General features: G+C 37.1%; 2 protein-coding genes across 2 annotated transcripts; both read left to right on the top strand.

Moving 5' to 3' along the window:
• Positions 1 to 1,192: 1,192 nt before the first annotated feature.
• Positions 1,193 to 10,631, top strand: LOC133863557 (protein HIGH CHLOROPHYLL FLUORESCENCE PHENOTYPE 173, chloroplastic). Its single transcript, XM_062299546.1, has 13 exons — positions 1,193 to 1,845; positions 2,589 to 2,801; positions 3,087 to 3,291; positions 3,467 to 3,542; positions 3,673 to 3,808; positions 3,943 to 4,047; positions 7,204 to 7,284; positions 8,651 to 8,740; positions 8,845 to 8,910; positions 9,712 to 9,768; positions 9,977 to 10,054; positions 10,129 to 10,176; positions 10,277 to 10,631. Exons 1-13 carry the CDS (start codon positions 1,261 to 1,263, stop codon positions 10,346 to 10,348), a joined length of 1,812 nt encoding a protein of 603 aa, XP_062155530.1. The 5' UTR covers positions 1,193 to 1,260; the 3' UTR covers positions 10,349 to 10,631.
• A 3,060-nt stretch (positions 10,632 to 13,691) lies between these two features.
• On the top strand, positions 13,692 to 14,768 carry LOC133864597 (uncharacterized). Its single transcript, XM_062300979.1, has 3 exons — positions 13,692 to 14,315; positions 14,427 to 14,471; positions 14,575 to 14,768. The coding sequence occupies exons 1-3, from the start codon at positions 13,870 to 13,872 to the stop codon at positions 14,630 to 14,632; spliced, it is 549 nt and encodes a 182-aa protein (XP_062156963.1). The 5' UTR covers positions 13,692 to 13,869; the 3' UTR covers positions 14,633 to 14,768.
• The last annotated feature ends 1,296 nt before the right edge of the window (positions 14,769 to 16,064 follow it).

Genomic DNA, 16,064 nt, shown 5'->3' with positions numbered 1-16,064 from the left:
TTTTATACTGCATGGGATTGCTAGAGGCATTACTGGACTGGCTCATTTTCGAGTTCCTTCTCAAAGCGCGTAAGAGAGGATTGAAGAAGATGATGAGGGTGAACATTTATTTTTTTACTGTGTTCGTTCTTCATATTTCTTCAAGGTTTATCAAAAATAGGTCATGTCTAATCGACACGGCTCGTTAGATAAACAGGTCAGTCGGGTTACCTGACAAATTAGCGTGTCATGTTAGAGTTTAATCGTTTGACCCGTTTAGCTAAACGTGTTGGGTTCGGGTTGACCCTAACGGATTGGCGGGTAAACCTGACCCGACGCGTCAACCTTTTTTGCCATTCTTAAAATGCCCTTCATTTTTTTTCAACGGATAAAAAAGAAAAAAAATTTGCTATAATTTAGGTATAGGTTAGAATTTAACAGAATTTATAAAAATACTCATGTATGAATCTTTAAAAAAAAAAATTATTTTTTTTTTTTAAAAAAAAAATAAATATAGTGATATTTTAAAATTTTTGATAGAATTTAACAGAAAATTCTAACGAAGGGTTGAAATTGAAAAAAATTGAAAGATGAAATATCTTAACTTGTCATATTTTAAAGTTTGAGTACCATTTTTTAAAAGTAATAAAAAATCAGAGGTTATAAGTGAAGTTTTTTATATAAAATTTTTATTCTGTCTTGATAAATGTTTTATTAAATGTAAGAAGGATAAAAATTTCTTTCAAATTAAATCGATCTATACATTTATCACGTATTTTTCACATGTTAAAAGGGATCATGACAAATTTATAGATTGAATTGAAACAAATTCCTTCAAACTACGTTGAAAGAAATTTGTGCCTATACTAATGATATATACTCATTATACTCGATCTTTATGTGTGTGTATATATATATATATTATAAAATAAAAATCTCCAAAACTAAAAAGAAAAACGAAAGGAAATTGGGCAGTCTACGTGGCGCAGTCTCTTTACTCTCTCCCTCTCTCTCTCTCTCTCTCTCTTTGAAACCACAAATCACATTCTGTGGTTGTCGACACTCCATCTTCCATTTCTCTTTCTAACGCCACCACCCATTGGTGTCCCTGTTTTTTTTTCTTTCTTTCTTTTACTCAAAATTCAAAATAATAATAATAATAATAATAATAATAATAAAAAAATAATAATAAACAGATCTTCGTCATGTATTATCCACTTGTAAATTGTTTTGTTTATATTTAAAAGAGGTCTGAATTGATAGAATTCTTCATCAAACACCATGACTGCAACTGCAGCAGCAGCAGCAGCAGCTACAACAACTACAAGTGCCAGTTTCAGTAACCGCAACGCGTACCATTTCCACTCGAGAGTTCCGTCCAGTTTTCTTGGCACCCTCTCTCTCCCAAAGTCCAGTTGCTACGACTACATCACCACCAGGCTTCGCGTCCAAAAGAAGCGCCATAGCTATCAATTCCTACTCCCCAGGGCCGAGACTGAGAAAGTTGCAGAGGATCATGAGAATAGTAACGCTGATAACGAAGCTCAGACCTTCCAACTACAACAACAAAAGCAGCAGCCTCCAGTTTCGATAAGCTTGGATGATGTGAACCCAGTGGGGCTGGGGCGAAGGTCGAGGCAGTTGTTTGATGAGGTGTGGAGGAAGTTCTCAGGGCTGGGGCAGATCTCCAGGACCACTCGAGCTGATGACAAGGACGCCCTCGACGCCCTCCTCATCAGGGAAGGCCCAATGTGCGAGTTCGCCATTCCTGGGGCTCAGAATACCACCGTTCTCGTCGTTGGAGCCACCAGCCGGATCGGTCGTATTGTTGTCCGCAAGCTCATGCTCAGGGGTTACACTGTCAAGGTTTTCCTTAATTGCCTTCTCATCCCTAACTCATTCTTTTGTTTGGTTTCTAGTTGAATTGGATAAATAAATGGCAATCGAAATAAGATTCATACAGGAAAGGCTTAACCTGGTTCTTCAAGCAGCAAGATGTTTGTATATTTTCTAATTTATTCATTAAGAGAAAGGAAGCCTTGACGGTATAGCCTCTGACTATGGGCTTTATTGTTGCTGAATTGCAATGTCTAACTCATATTTTTCCATTAAATTTTATTCACTTGGTGTGACTTGATAATGTATACAATTGACTTGTTCAACTGATATAGTCGTTGCTTTGTCTCACAATTTGGTTGATTGATCTCTCTTTTCTTAGCTTTCATTGCAGTCTCTTACTATGTATGTGACAGCCTCCCCCAATTCCCAAATGAAAAATATAATGAATTTTACCTGCCCGAGACTAGGATATTCATTATTATGGGGTCTCCTTTTATCCATGAATTGGAAGTCTGGTGCATTGAATTTGAGGTGAAGCTATTATCGTAATATTATGTAGAAGTCCCCCATACTTCCAACTCTGATTTGTTCATATGCACTCATATCTTCAAATTCAACATATACTGAACCCTATGGTATAAGCTGATTCAAGTAGCAGAAAATAGTCCATGTGTATCTATTTTCTTATGCAAAATTTGAAAGTTTTTTTCTGGGATGTCTAAATTCACCAAAAGGTTATCAAGGCATTGATTGTTATTCATGATCATCAGGCTCTAGTGAGGAAGGCGGATGAGGAAGTGGTGAACATGCTTCCAAGGTCAGTAGAGGTTGTGATTGGGGATGTGGGTGATCCTTCGACAGTCAAGGCTGCTGTGGAAGGTTGTAACAAAGTAATCTATTGTGCTACTGCTCGTTCTGCCATCACTGGGGATCTCTTCAGAGTTGATCACCGAGGGGTTTACAACCTCACCAAAGCATTTCAGGTCTGGCCCCATCCTGAAACATCTCTATTACCTGTCTCTTGAAATTCTGTCTGTGCGCTCAAACCATAAGGCCCTATTATTTAGCACGTATTCATCAAGATTCCTTACAGCATGAAAGTAGCCTACCTGTTTTTTCCTGACTAGTATAAAATTAAAGCATGGAATTTTATGTTTACTACAGTGCTATCTTCATGTTACAATACCACCCTGTTGAAGTTAACACTCTGCTTAAACTCCCCATATTGAAATTGCTTTGGAAAACTTGATGTCTAATACAAATTACAGGACTACAACAATCAACTCGCACAACTGCGAGCAGGAAAAAGCAGCAAAAGCAAGCTTCTGCTTGCAAAGTTTAAATCTGCAGATTCATTGAATGGGTGGGAAGTTCGTCAGGGAACTTACTTCCAGGATGTAGTTGCTGCTAAGTATGATGGAGGAATGGATGCTAAATTTGAGTACACTGAGACTGGAGATGCTGTCTTCTCAGGTAAGAAATTATGAATGTTAGGTGAACCGTCATGTTCAGTTTGAGGCAATTAGAGCTGAGAAAGGCTCTTGGTTGCTCTTCTCAAACTTCTACCACATTCGCAAGGGATACAAAGGGGATATGGTGGTTAAAGAATCAGTATTTTTACTTTCTTTAACATTGTTTTCTTCTGTAGGATATGTTTTCACTAGAGGAGGGTATGTTGAACTGTCAAAAAAGCTTCCACTTCCTTTGGGTCGCACTCTTGACAGGTGTGTGATACTCTCAATATCAATGGAAGCTTGCTGTGACTGGTGGCTATTTATAGATTAATTATTGAGTAACCAATACCTCAACTGTAAGGGCTTTTCATGCTTCCACAATCAATATTTTCATGTTTAGGTATGAGGGCCTTGTTCTCTCTGTCGGTGGAAATGGAAGATCTTATATTTTAATTCTTGAAGCTGGTCCTTCAGCAGACGCAACTCAAAGCAAATTGTATTTTTCAAGATTTAGTACGAAAGCAGGATTTTGTAGGGTAAGGAACTCTTTTGTTTTACTCAATAAACTTTGTTTCTTTTCTTGCTACCAAGCTGTCTTCCAATTTTTTCTTTTATTAGCATTTTGAATCAGGACATAGTTTCCATATCTTCCCCTATATGTAATTGGCAGGTGAGAGTACCATTTTCGTCCTTCCGCCCAGTGAAGCCAGATGATCCACCATTAGACCCATTCCTTGTACATACATTAACCATACGATTTGAGCCTAGAAGACAGGTTTGTTGATTCCTTGACTGATCTCGTGGGCATGAATTTGGATAATGTTTGCCTTCCTTCTGTTTATGGCATTTTTCATTAGCATGGGATTTCTACTTGCACTATTGACATTGTTGTGAGAAAATAAATTTTGCATGCTTTTCTGTGTCATTATTTTACTATTATCACTTGATCTTTGGTTGATTCAACTTAGAATAGTGCAGAATAGTTTATTAGCATATAAAGATAAAGCTTGGTGGAAATAAGAATCAGGAATGACAATTTGCATTACTTACGCTATCCTTGTAAATTTAGATGTTCACTGTCTTTAAAATAGTAGAATAATCTCTTTTTCATGGTGAGGTTCCAAGTCATTTTGTCCTCAAGTCCTTTTGCCATTTTCAACTTGAACTTGGTCATTCCTTCTTAAAAACATTTTTTTCATTACATAGAAAGGAAGTTGCTTCTAAGAATCTTTTCACTCATTCATACATGTATTTTTTCTGATCTTCTAGTTTTTTACATTTATCTATCTTGTCATATTTTAGGGACAATCATAAAGCCAACTTGTACTAACATTTACTGAGATTTGGCTAATAGATTACTAGCTATTAATATTATGGGAAAACTAAGTATTGTAAATGGTCCAAAACATTCCACAATTTTGCAGACCTAATCCTTGACTAGAATGTAAGTGATATTAAAAGGTACTCTCTATTGCAGGATCATTGTAAACCCCACTTCAAAATGCAGCAGCATCATGCTTTTTCTTCTTTCTTCCTTTAGATTGAATTGAATGAACATTGGCATTGCCCTGAAATCCAGAACTGCCATTACACATTGCTTATTTAGTAGGGCTGTAAATGAGCTGAACTCGGGCGAGTAGTGCTTGTGTGAGCTCGGCTTGTTTACATTTCTCACAAGCTCAAGCTCGAGCTCGTCCCGAGCCGAGCTCGTGACGAGTATCAAAAGCTGAGCTCGGCTCGACTCGCCAAGGAAAAATCCTTCTTCCGAAATTGTCTACAGTATCTTTCTCTGCCGTGACGACGTCACCACCCAAGACAACCAAGGTTTTGACTAGCATGCCCCCCCCCAGAAGACAGCAGCACACGGCCAAAGAAAGCAAGGTTTCAGTCTCAATGGCCACCACACGGTGCGCTGGCCGCAAAGAGGAGTTTTGGCAAGATGCCGTGTAGATTTGAGCTTGAAGAAGAAGGGATACAGTCATAGAGAGAAAGGGCTATTTGCAGAAGAGTATTTGTTTAAATGTGAGAATGCTAAAGGAAGGGTTAAAAGAGCCAAGAAGTTGATAGGCGTGAATTTAAAGGCAGCTGACGCGTTTGACGAGTGTGTGTTACGACGAGGCAGCAACTGATTGCGTGTGGGAAGAAAATTATTGACTGGCGGTATGCTAGCTGTAGTGCATTGTGCATGTTGGAAGAAAAACTAGAGGGTTCCAAAATGGCTTGATGCATTTTGTGCGTTTTGTGAACTTTAACTTGCGTTTTGTTTGTTTGTTTTATTTTATTTTATTTTTTATTTTTAAAATTTTTTTTATGCATTTGGTTTTGGTTGAAGTGTGTACATTATGTAACATATATTGTGTTTTGTACATAATGTGTTTAAGTGCGTTTTGGATATGACACTTTCACTTTTACTTATATATATATATATATATATATATATATATATATATATATATATATATATATATATATATATATATATATGAATGTTATATAACATATATGTAAATATTAATAAATATATACGAGTTTGTTCACGAACTTTAAACAAGTGAGCCGAGTTTTATACGAGTATGAATCGTTTAATAATCAAGCATAGTTTCGTCTCACGAACGGCTCGTTTAATAACTGAATCTTGTTCGAGTCGAGCTTAAACGAACTGATCCCAAGCAAGCTCACAAGTAGCTTTGTTCATTTACAACCCTATTGCTTAATCTTGACATTCACCCAGCAAAACTGTTAAAACACATAGGAGTAACAAATAGCACGCATACACAACATCACAATGCAGTGCCCTAGCGCCACATGATATTACTAGGTCGCTCTTATATTATTTGTCATGACCTAGGGAAAGCACTAGTTACATTTGCACTATTTATTCATTGAAATCACTTATAAAGCTAAGTCTCAGTTAGTAAGGAACTAATGTGAGACTTAACACTTAATGTAGGACTTATCTTTCTAGGGTGGTATGCACACCACTTCGTATGTGCCTAGGAGTTTCAATGACAAAAGAACTTGTATAAAAGCAGAGTAGCTGCTTTTTTCCCCCTATGAAGGGAGAAATACTTAACATTAATTAATCAAATTTATAATGCTTTGAGAATGTGTATGCTTTGCTACTGTTTAGGATTTCTTCTTGGCATCCTTCCTAATGATGAGGTACCACAGTCTCTCTTATTTTGATCCCTAGCCTCCTCGTTGAGGAAAGCCACTGAACAACATGGCATTATCAAATTGTCTATAATACCATTTATCACGAACTGAGAATGCATTAACTATATCCATGCGTACTCTAAAAGAGTATGTCATAATTAGAGCTCTCCTTACCTAGTTATACAGAATACATTGGCCTAATATGTGCCTGGTGTGGGACTCAGGCCATAACCCTGCAACACCTACAATCCAAATCCACTCAATCCTTGGCATCTATCGTCATGAAACTGTTTTCTTTTTGACCGAATTATCAGTCATAATCCCACTAGGATCCGATATAGGTGATCTAGAAATAATGCCTTAAGAGTTTTTGATATCTTCTTGATGTGTACTTTGTTTTCCAGGCATCACCATATATTTTTTGTATTTTGTTTTAGTGATGCTTTCTATTCTGTTGATAATCACAGAAGCAATGCATTGATTCATCAAAAAAAAAAAAAAAAATCACAGAAGCAATGCATTGATTCTTCCGTTTATGTCATCCTGAATACCCCTTAATTGATCCATTCATACACTGTAGTCACTATATTTATCCAATCGAGAGCAAGAGGAACCAAAACTTAAGCTGTCCAAGTCCTTTTTTCACCCTTTTCCCTCTTCTGATGTAGCTTGAATCATACATTTTGGGACAAGGATTTCCAATCATGTATGGTCTAGTACTTCATGGACAGTACTTTTTGTTCACAACTGATTCAGTTTATTATTCTTGTTGCAGAGACCTATTGAAGGACCTACAGTAATGAAGCAAGACCCGAGAAGCTTTAAGCTTATATTGGAATATATAAAAGCCACGCCTGTAGGTGCTTTTATGTGTTTTGATGTTATTTTCTTTCATAATGCAACATTTAGTCTTCTGACCATACTTGTGATAGACATTGTATGCTACAATTTTTTTTTATAAGTAATCAAAATATCATTAAAAGCATAAGGCGCTCCCACGTACATAGGAAGTATATACAAGAGAAGCATCTAAGTAGTAGGGACAAAAAAGAACAAGAAAATCTTGATAACTAATTACAAAGGAGAAACAAAGCAGCTGTCCAAAGGTACAATGTGTTGAAAAATAAAGACTTATCTCCTTTAAAGACCTCTCATGATCCTCTAAACTTCTATCATTTATTTCTTCCATAGACGCCACAAAAGGCATGAAGGCACCATATTCCACATAATAGAACTCCGAGTGTTGCCAATAGTCCATTAACAAGCATACAAATCGACTATTCGCCTAGGCATGAATCCACCAAAGAAAACATTTCAAATGGCACAAGCAACCTCTTTGATATCAATACAAATCATATGTGTTGCATTTTGCAGCATTTCTAGCTATTTTAACATCTAATATAGCCTCCTCCTTTAAGGGTTTTAGGAAGAATATTCTTCTTTTTCCTCGAGAATTTAGCATGTCACAAAAAAATTATTTTACTGCTGAATAAATTGCTATCAAACCCCTTCACCATTCACAATGACTAGAAGCAGTGAAGTCTAGTTGCTGATGGAAATCCATGACATGACATTTCAAATAACTTTTGTTCTTGGTTTATACAAGCCCATATTTTCCTTGATTTCAGCAATCTTGTGAATTTATCAACTGATTTGGTGGCTTTTATGTGGATTAAGCTATTTTCTGGTAGTCTAGGTTAAGAAATATCATGAAATGAGTCAACACTTTAATTTAAATAAAGAGGAAACAGTATCATGATTGTTTTTTTTTTTTGATAAGTAGAGAATTTTATTAAAAGCGTAAAGGCGCCCCTAAGCATACAGGAAGTATACAAAAGGACACCAAAAAAGGAAAGAGAGGGGAAGGGGAAAAACACCTGAAAAACCCAAACAGAAGGAAACCCAGAAAAACCCAAACAGTATCATGATTGTTATTCTGACTAATTGTCCAGTAATGCAAAAGTGTATTGCCACATACCTCAATGATGAAATCACTATTAAAATCCTGTTTCTTTGTTTTGAAATGCTGTACTGTATTTAAATTATGTTTGCATCAAAGTGGAAAGTGAATGTCGATGAGACAGAAGGAACAGTGTAAAAGAGGTGTCACTAACTGGACGATGAATATTCTACAGAAATTTCTAGTGTTGGCTTCATATGGAGACTAGGATGTATGTATATTTTCAATCGGCTTATTGAATATCATAATTGACGTGTTGCAGACTGGGCAAGAAACGGACTTTATCTTAGTTTCATGTACAGGATTAGGAATAGAACCTACCAGAAGGGAGCAGGTTCTTAAAGCTAAGAGGGTTAGTCCGTTCTTTTCGTTTGTCTTTCAGCTGCCTTAAAAGATTCTTCTCATTTTTACCTTTTCTCACATGATTAAAGTGCTATATCATACAATCTTCTCCAGGCTGGGGAAGATTCATTGAGAAGATCAGGCCTTGGGTACACAATCATTCGTCCTGGTCCACTAAAGGTAAAGCTATATATTTCTTACCCAAAAATTTGGTGGGTTTGTCAACTATTGTTTAGAAGCCATTTAACATATATGAGCTTCTTTTATTTCTACTTTTTTCTGTTTGAGAAATGTGGTTATATATTGCTTCCTTACAAAATTTATGCTGGTGCAATGGAATATTGACTCAGAATTTTTAATCCTAGACCATTGACACTGTTAAGCTTTGGTAAAGTCACAACGTATTAGGATTTGGATACTTACAAATAGCTACAGTGATGAGTACTTTTAGTTTGGTAATGCTAAAATGTATGATCTAGTGGCACTGCTTCGTATTTCATGGAACATGTAGAACTTTTGAAATAGTTCCAGTTGCTTCTGTAGAAGTCCATAAATTGTTGTGGATGATGCATCTGCATACACCACAAAGGTTGTGTGAGAAGTATTTGAAAGTATATATGGAGCTAGTCACTATATTTGTGCCTTTCTTTTTTGTGATACTCATTTGTGAATTTTGCTCCTCAAGTATATAATGTTGAGACTGATAATTCTGTCTAGTTCTATTGTGAATGAGAAATGCTAGACATCCAAACACTTTTTTCCAGAATTTGGTTCCAAAGGATTGTAACACATTTTTCAAAATGATTGATGAAATTATGACACATCAGTTTGGAACCAAATTCTGGAACAAAGTGTTTGGATGTCTAGCATTCCTCATTTGCTTTTTTTTTTCCCTGAGCAAATACATGGAAAGGGATTGTGAATTGCTTTGTTGGTTCCAATAGAAAACCTATAAACATTATTAGTATTCGGTTCTTGCAGGAGGAACCTGGTGGTCAACGTGCGCTCATATTTGATCAAGGAAACAGGATTTCTCAGGTGAGAGTGATTTATTCTTACTAACAGTACCTGAATCTCGACTATTGGCATTTAAAACAAACCCTTTTCTTTTCCTTTCTTCAGTTTCTTTTAGGGGAAAGGAGCATGAATCCTTTTCATCTAGCTAGAATGATTTGCCCTCGTAAGTCATAAATAGCACATAACTGAAACTACTTCCATTTTTCTATGGCTCTCTCTTAATATTTAGGGCATCAGCTGTGCTGACGTGGCTGATATTTGTGTGAAGGCACTACATGATTCAACCGCAAGAAACAAGAGCTTTGATGTGGGTATAACTGTTTGGTTTTGAGGTTATATTTAAAGTTGGATAAATCTTAGGTGATATTTTCATGTGTGCAGGTATGTTATGAATATGTTGCTGAGCAAGGGAGGGAGCTCTATGAGCTGGTGAGTGAAAATCAAAACGTCTGTTGAAAAAAGATTTAAATATTTTTATTTGGGCTTTTAGTGGCTTAAAACAAAAACTGCATTTCTTTCATGCGTGCAGGTAGCTCATTTGCCTGATAAAGCCAATAATTATTTGACACCGGCACTATCTGTTTTGGAGAAGAACACTTGATCATCCTTTTAGTCCCTTTGTTTGATATTTGTGTCTTAAATATATAGTTGTCTTTTCTAATCAATGAAGCACATCTATTTATATTTTCTAACCGTTGGATTAGATGATGGTAACTGCAACTCTCAACAAACTACTCAAGGATAGTGTACAGCAGGGGATGTCTGATCTTGAAAGTCATTTGTATTTTGAATTACTTGTATCTATCTTGTAAATGTGATACGCTTAGTACAATTATAAATACAACTACTGCACTACGTATTCTGTAGGCAGTATCACATCCAAATAGTGTTTGATTATATGGTACCAGAGATTCTTATACTAAATCCACTTGTAGATGGAACAAATATGTAAAGTCTGGAAACAAAATCTTATAGTGCACAAAGGCGAAGCCTTTACATCTTATGAGACAGGCAACTTGTCATAACCATGATGGTTTTTGCAAATTCATGCATAAATGAAGGTGTCTCGAGGATTTGACCTACACTTGGTGATAATATGTCAAAGATAATCAGGATATCATGGTACACAAGCTTTGAACCCTTTGTGTGGTTCTATAAGCCAACATGTGGATTGGCCTGGTGTCTATATCCTGGTTTCAAGAGCGTTCTAGAGATAAAACCTTAGTATCATAAAAGGTGGCACAACTTCTAACACTCATATAAGTTGGCTTATCAAAAGTGCCTTGTTATAAGCCCTATTAAGTGGATAATGCACACCCTCTACAATAACATTACAGGTTCCAAGCATCTTAACCTTGGGATGTTAAATTGGTTTAAAACTAATCTAATATATGGTCTTTGCGAACCCAACATCTAGCTCATTGAACCAAAGATCTTGATATTTCTAAGTGTTGAGTTGAGTTTTCAGTATTAGTGATCATTCTATTTCTCTACGGGCTTTAATTCCATTTCTTTTTATGTTTTTCACACCAAGTCCCTTGCAAGTCCTTTAGTTAATTGATATGCTAAATTTTGAATACATCTCACAAAATCAATTGTAATTATTCCATCAATGAGTAATTGTCTTACATAATTATGACTTAAACCAATATGCTTTGATTTGCCATTATAAATATGGCTATAAGCTCGAGACAGTGTTGCATGACTACAACAATGTAAAGATTCAGGTGGCATAGGTTTAGGTCAAATAGGAATTTCCAACGATAAATTCTTTAAACATTATGCTTCTTTGTTACAAGAAGCCAAAGCTACAAACTCCGTTGTCATGGTAGACTATGTAATTGTTGGGGATAAATTCCACTCAACCCGATCCAAGGAGGAGATAGACATTTAACAACTACTTCAGATAAATCAGAGAATTGGGATAAGACTTATGCTCCAATCAAATAAGAAGAATTATCAGATCAGAAGTCTAAGAAGATATCCAATTAGAAGTTTAATAAAGGATTAAAGTCCAATTAGAACTCTGACAGCAGTTCTAGATCAACAGGGAGCAGGAGTCCTAATCCAGGTTTGACTCCACCTCTTTGCCTATGAATAGGCCCATACCTCAGGTATAAACTAAGTCTCAAAATTTTATGCATAAAGCATTATTTTTTCACAGAAGCTAACTTAGGCATCGGAGCGGGACCCCCGGAAGGGTCTCTGGTTTTTGTTGTTTTGCAGAATTATCAAGAAGCGTGAAAAACATCAAAGGAACGTGCAGATTCACATCATACCAGAAACTGTACCAACAGTTTGGCGCCGTCTGTGGGAAACGATTTTTCGTTCCTCATAAAAGAAAAAGAAGATCCAGCATGGTGATGAACACACGTTCCGAAAGCCAGACAAACGAAGAGCCCATAGTTGGAATGGAGCCAGTTATTCAGAATAATTCGCAGCCTCCACCGTTCCCTCCCCCGGCGGTGGAGATCAAGATCGCATAGCAGCGTTGGAAGCCTAGATCGAATCCTTAACTCAGCAGAATGCCGAATTGTTGCGCAAGAGGCCGGGATTGCCCAATCCCGAGACGAACAGGGATGAGCGCAAAGAAAAAACTTCTCGGATCAGTCCTAGCCGAGAAGGAGCCTCTCGGATCAGTCCTAGCCGAGAGCACGAAGAAAAACTCTCGGATCAGTCCTACCCGAGAGCACGAAGAAAAACTCTCGGATCAATCCTAGCCGAGAGTCTCGGATCAGTCTTAGCCGAGTACAAGAAGAAAAACTCTCGGATCAGTCCTACCCGAGTCCAAGAAGAAACTTCTCGGATCAGTCCTAGCTGAGAGCACGAAGAAAAACTCTCGGATAAGTCCTAGCCGAGAGTCTCGGATCAGTCCTAGCCGAGAGCACGAAGAAGAAACTTTTCGGATCAGTCCTAGCCGAGAGCACGAAGAAAAACTCTCGGATCAGTCCTAGCCGAGAGTCTCCGATCAGTCCTTGCCGAGAGCAACAAGAAAGCATTCTCGGATCAATCATTGCCGAGAGAAAGAAATAAAGAGAGCCAGGGGGGTCGGATTTAACCCACGAGTTTTCCAGGAGTTAGCCATTTCAAGAGACATGGAGAAAACCCTAAGAAAAAACAAGAAGGTAATGTGGGGTAAGATTTAACCCTCAGGTTTTGTAGGTTAGCAGGTTTTCAGAAAGAGACAAAGCTCGGGTTTCCTTAGACATGAAATTCCCATTATTCAAGCAAGTTTCAAATAAGGGAATTGGGGGGTAACTGTTGGGGATAAATTCCACTCAACCCGATCCAAGGAGGAGATAGACATTTAACAACTACTTCAGATAAATCAGAGAATTGGGATAAGACTTATGCTCCAATCAAATAAGAAGAATTATCAGATCAGAAGTCTAAGAAGATATCCAATTAGAAGTTTAATAAAGGATTAAAATCCAATTAGAACTCTGACAGCAGTTCTAGATCAACATGGAGCAGGAGTCCTAATCCAGGTTTGACTTCACCTCTTTGCCTATAAATAGGCCCATACCTCAGGTATAAACTAAGTTTCAAAATTTTATGCATAAAGCATTATTTTTTCACAGAAGCTAACTTATGCATCGGAGCGGAACCCCTGGAAGGGTCCCTAGTTTTTGTTGTTTTGCAGAATTATCAAGAAGCGTGAAGAACATCAAAGGAACGTGCAGATTCACATCATACCAGAAACTGTACCAACAGTATTAAAGAAGTTTGTTCTTAGAACCCTATGAGATCGATAAGGTTACTCTTAAATATCAGTAAGAATCAAATCAAACGAGATCCTATCCTTAAGCTCCACGTGTAGGTGGGGTATTCAAATGACTTTGGACGAGATCTTTATATTCTTATGCAATAAAGCTGCTGTATTACAATGGGCAGGCCTATAAGACCCCGTTTGGTTGGTACAGAAAATCAATAAGTATTTATTGTATTTTATTTCAATCAGGACGTAAAAATATTAATATAAAAAACTGCTGGTAGTAGAAGCTTAGGCAGACTAGGACCACAAGTAGTCTGCCACTGGAAGTGAAAAGATAAGGAAATTAAATCCGGGAAAGAAAGACCATTTTTTTTCTTCTGTTCTTTGGATTGTAAAGCAGCAGGAGAATGCTAAGTTATAATAGCCCAAGTCCGGGAATCCTTGAAAGAAGCTCAACATATCTTGGAGTCGTCAACTGCATTAATATCAAGAATTACAGTTGTAGTATAATAATGTACAAGAAGAAGAAGAAGAAGAACACAATTAAGAGCAGTGGTCTCCGTCTTCTTGGGAGCTGTAGCCTGGCAGTAACTGGGTTGCTTGCTGCTGCTGTTGTGATAACTTCAGGAGCAGGAGCAGGAGCAGGAGCAATTGAAGCACCCCCAGAAGCAGAGACTCTGTCGAATATACCGCAGACACTTTCAGGTGAGTGTGTTTCGCCCGAGGATTGCAAGAGAGCGAGGATACAAAGGCCCAAGTCAAGGAAAGCAGAGTCTTGCACAATCAAGTGTGTCACCACTTGCATCCGGGGTGGTGATGGCTCTCCAGGTGAAGGTCCTCTTAATCTCAGAAGGTACTTACGCACATACGCAATTTCTCTAAAAATCAAAATTTTGAAATTTTTTTTCATGATATTCTGAATATCATGTAATATTTGCTCTCTTCAACATCCATCTCTTTGCAGACCTCTAGTTGTTTTCAAGCAAGGGTTTCGAAGCCGTCAGTACTGGTAACTCTTTTTTTTTTTTTTTTTAAATAATCGATCCTCCATTATTACCAATATATATATATAATGAAGAATCTTCCATTATTTTTGTGTTTTGTGCATGCAGTTTGGTGGAGTGTTCAGATATTTGTAATTTGATTGGAGATGGTGATGATGGGCCTTAAGTTTAAGTTGTTGTACATGATGTCATTTTTCCTTGTTAATTAATTAAGAACAAATAGAGGCTTTTTTTTAATTTGCTTTACAACAATATTGTTCCTATAGATTGCTTTAATTTTGCTTGCATGATTTATTCCCAAATTAAGTGTATATATATATATATAACTCAACATGTAAAAATACTAAAAATTATCAAAATAACTAACTATTAATTCTTGTAAAATATCAAATAATAATAGAGTAACCAATTCTACTTAATTACCTCCCTCCGAGCGCAGATTCCAATATCCAACAATCTCTTCATTTTAATCTGTTCCTAATATCCAACTACACAATCAAATATTAGCACCTAAGTGAATCCCTAAAACCCCGTTTCTCTCTCATTTAACACTAATTTAACACGATTTCGTATGTGAACCATCAATTTGAAGAAATTAGAAATCAAAACCGAAATCCCCAATCTTCCGTCTATAAACAACCAAAAATCTCAAATTCGCTCGAATTAGTTGAACTCGTTGCAATTTGAGTGAACCCACATGTTGTTCTAACATCTATAAGTAAGTCCCACTCATCAATTTCGAAACATTAACGCCAAAATATCAAAATCCCCAATTTCGGCTTTATGGAACCCTAATTTTTAAAATTTCTCAATACACCACAATCTAGCTAGAATTTTGTTATCGACCTGGATTTTTAGTGAATGTAAATGTAAAGAAAAGAACTTGATAACTTGGCTCTTCGAGGTGCCAGAACCTCCGCTCAATAGTCTGATGCTAAATTGTTGTACTGAGTTAATATTGACAAACTGCTTTATATAGACATTACATGACTTGGGTAACTGACCCACTACTTTATTTATTATTATTTTTTTATATGTCTACACAAGAAGGGAAAGGGGGATTCGAACTAGTAACTTCCGCTTCATGAGGCGTGGTCTCCAGCCGATTAAACTACCCCTTGAGGACAACCCACTACTTAATAAATTGACCCATAGCTTTTCCCAATCCTGGTCCATCAAGGTAGCCCTGTTGAGACTGGTGTCTAAAACTTTTTCTTTTTTTTTTTTAGATACTTGAAAACGAAATTTCAAACTAAAGCCTTGACATACCAAAGCTTAATAGAAAACAATTATTACAAACATGACAAACAAGAAAGTAGAAAGGTAATAAACCCCAATCAGAGATTGTAGTGCCCAAGTGGTAACAAAGGAGGGAATGGTGAGTTTTCAATTCCATAAGAATTGAAAAGGTTCCGCCCCTATCAACCTTGAACAAAGCCAAGGGTCTGTCCGCACAAGGCGGAGATAAAACCAAACCAGCGAAAAACAGGGGCATGACCCGTGCAAAGGCCTTCAACCTTGTCCAACGAAACAAACCTGTGGAAAGGGATGGGCGGGCACTGATTTGGATAAGGAAGTAACAATCCCGTTGCAGGGGG

The sequence above is a fragment of the Alnus glutinosa genome, chromosome 3 (assembly GCF_958979055.1).
Source record: "Alnus glutinosa chromosome 3, dhAlnGlut1.1, whole genome shotgun sequence".
In the NCBI taxonomy this organism is placed as follows: Eukaryota; Viridiplantae; Streptophyta; class Magnoliopsida; order Fagales; family Betulaceae; genus Alnus; species Alnus glutinosa.
Note: the sequence above shows the minus strand (reverse complement) of the source record. Positions and strands in the feature narration are given on the sequence as shown.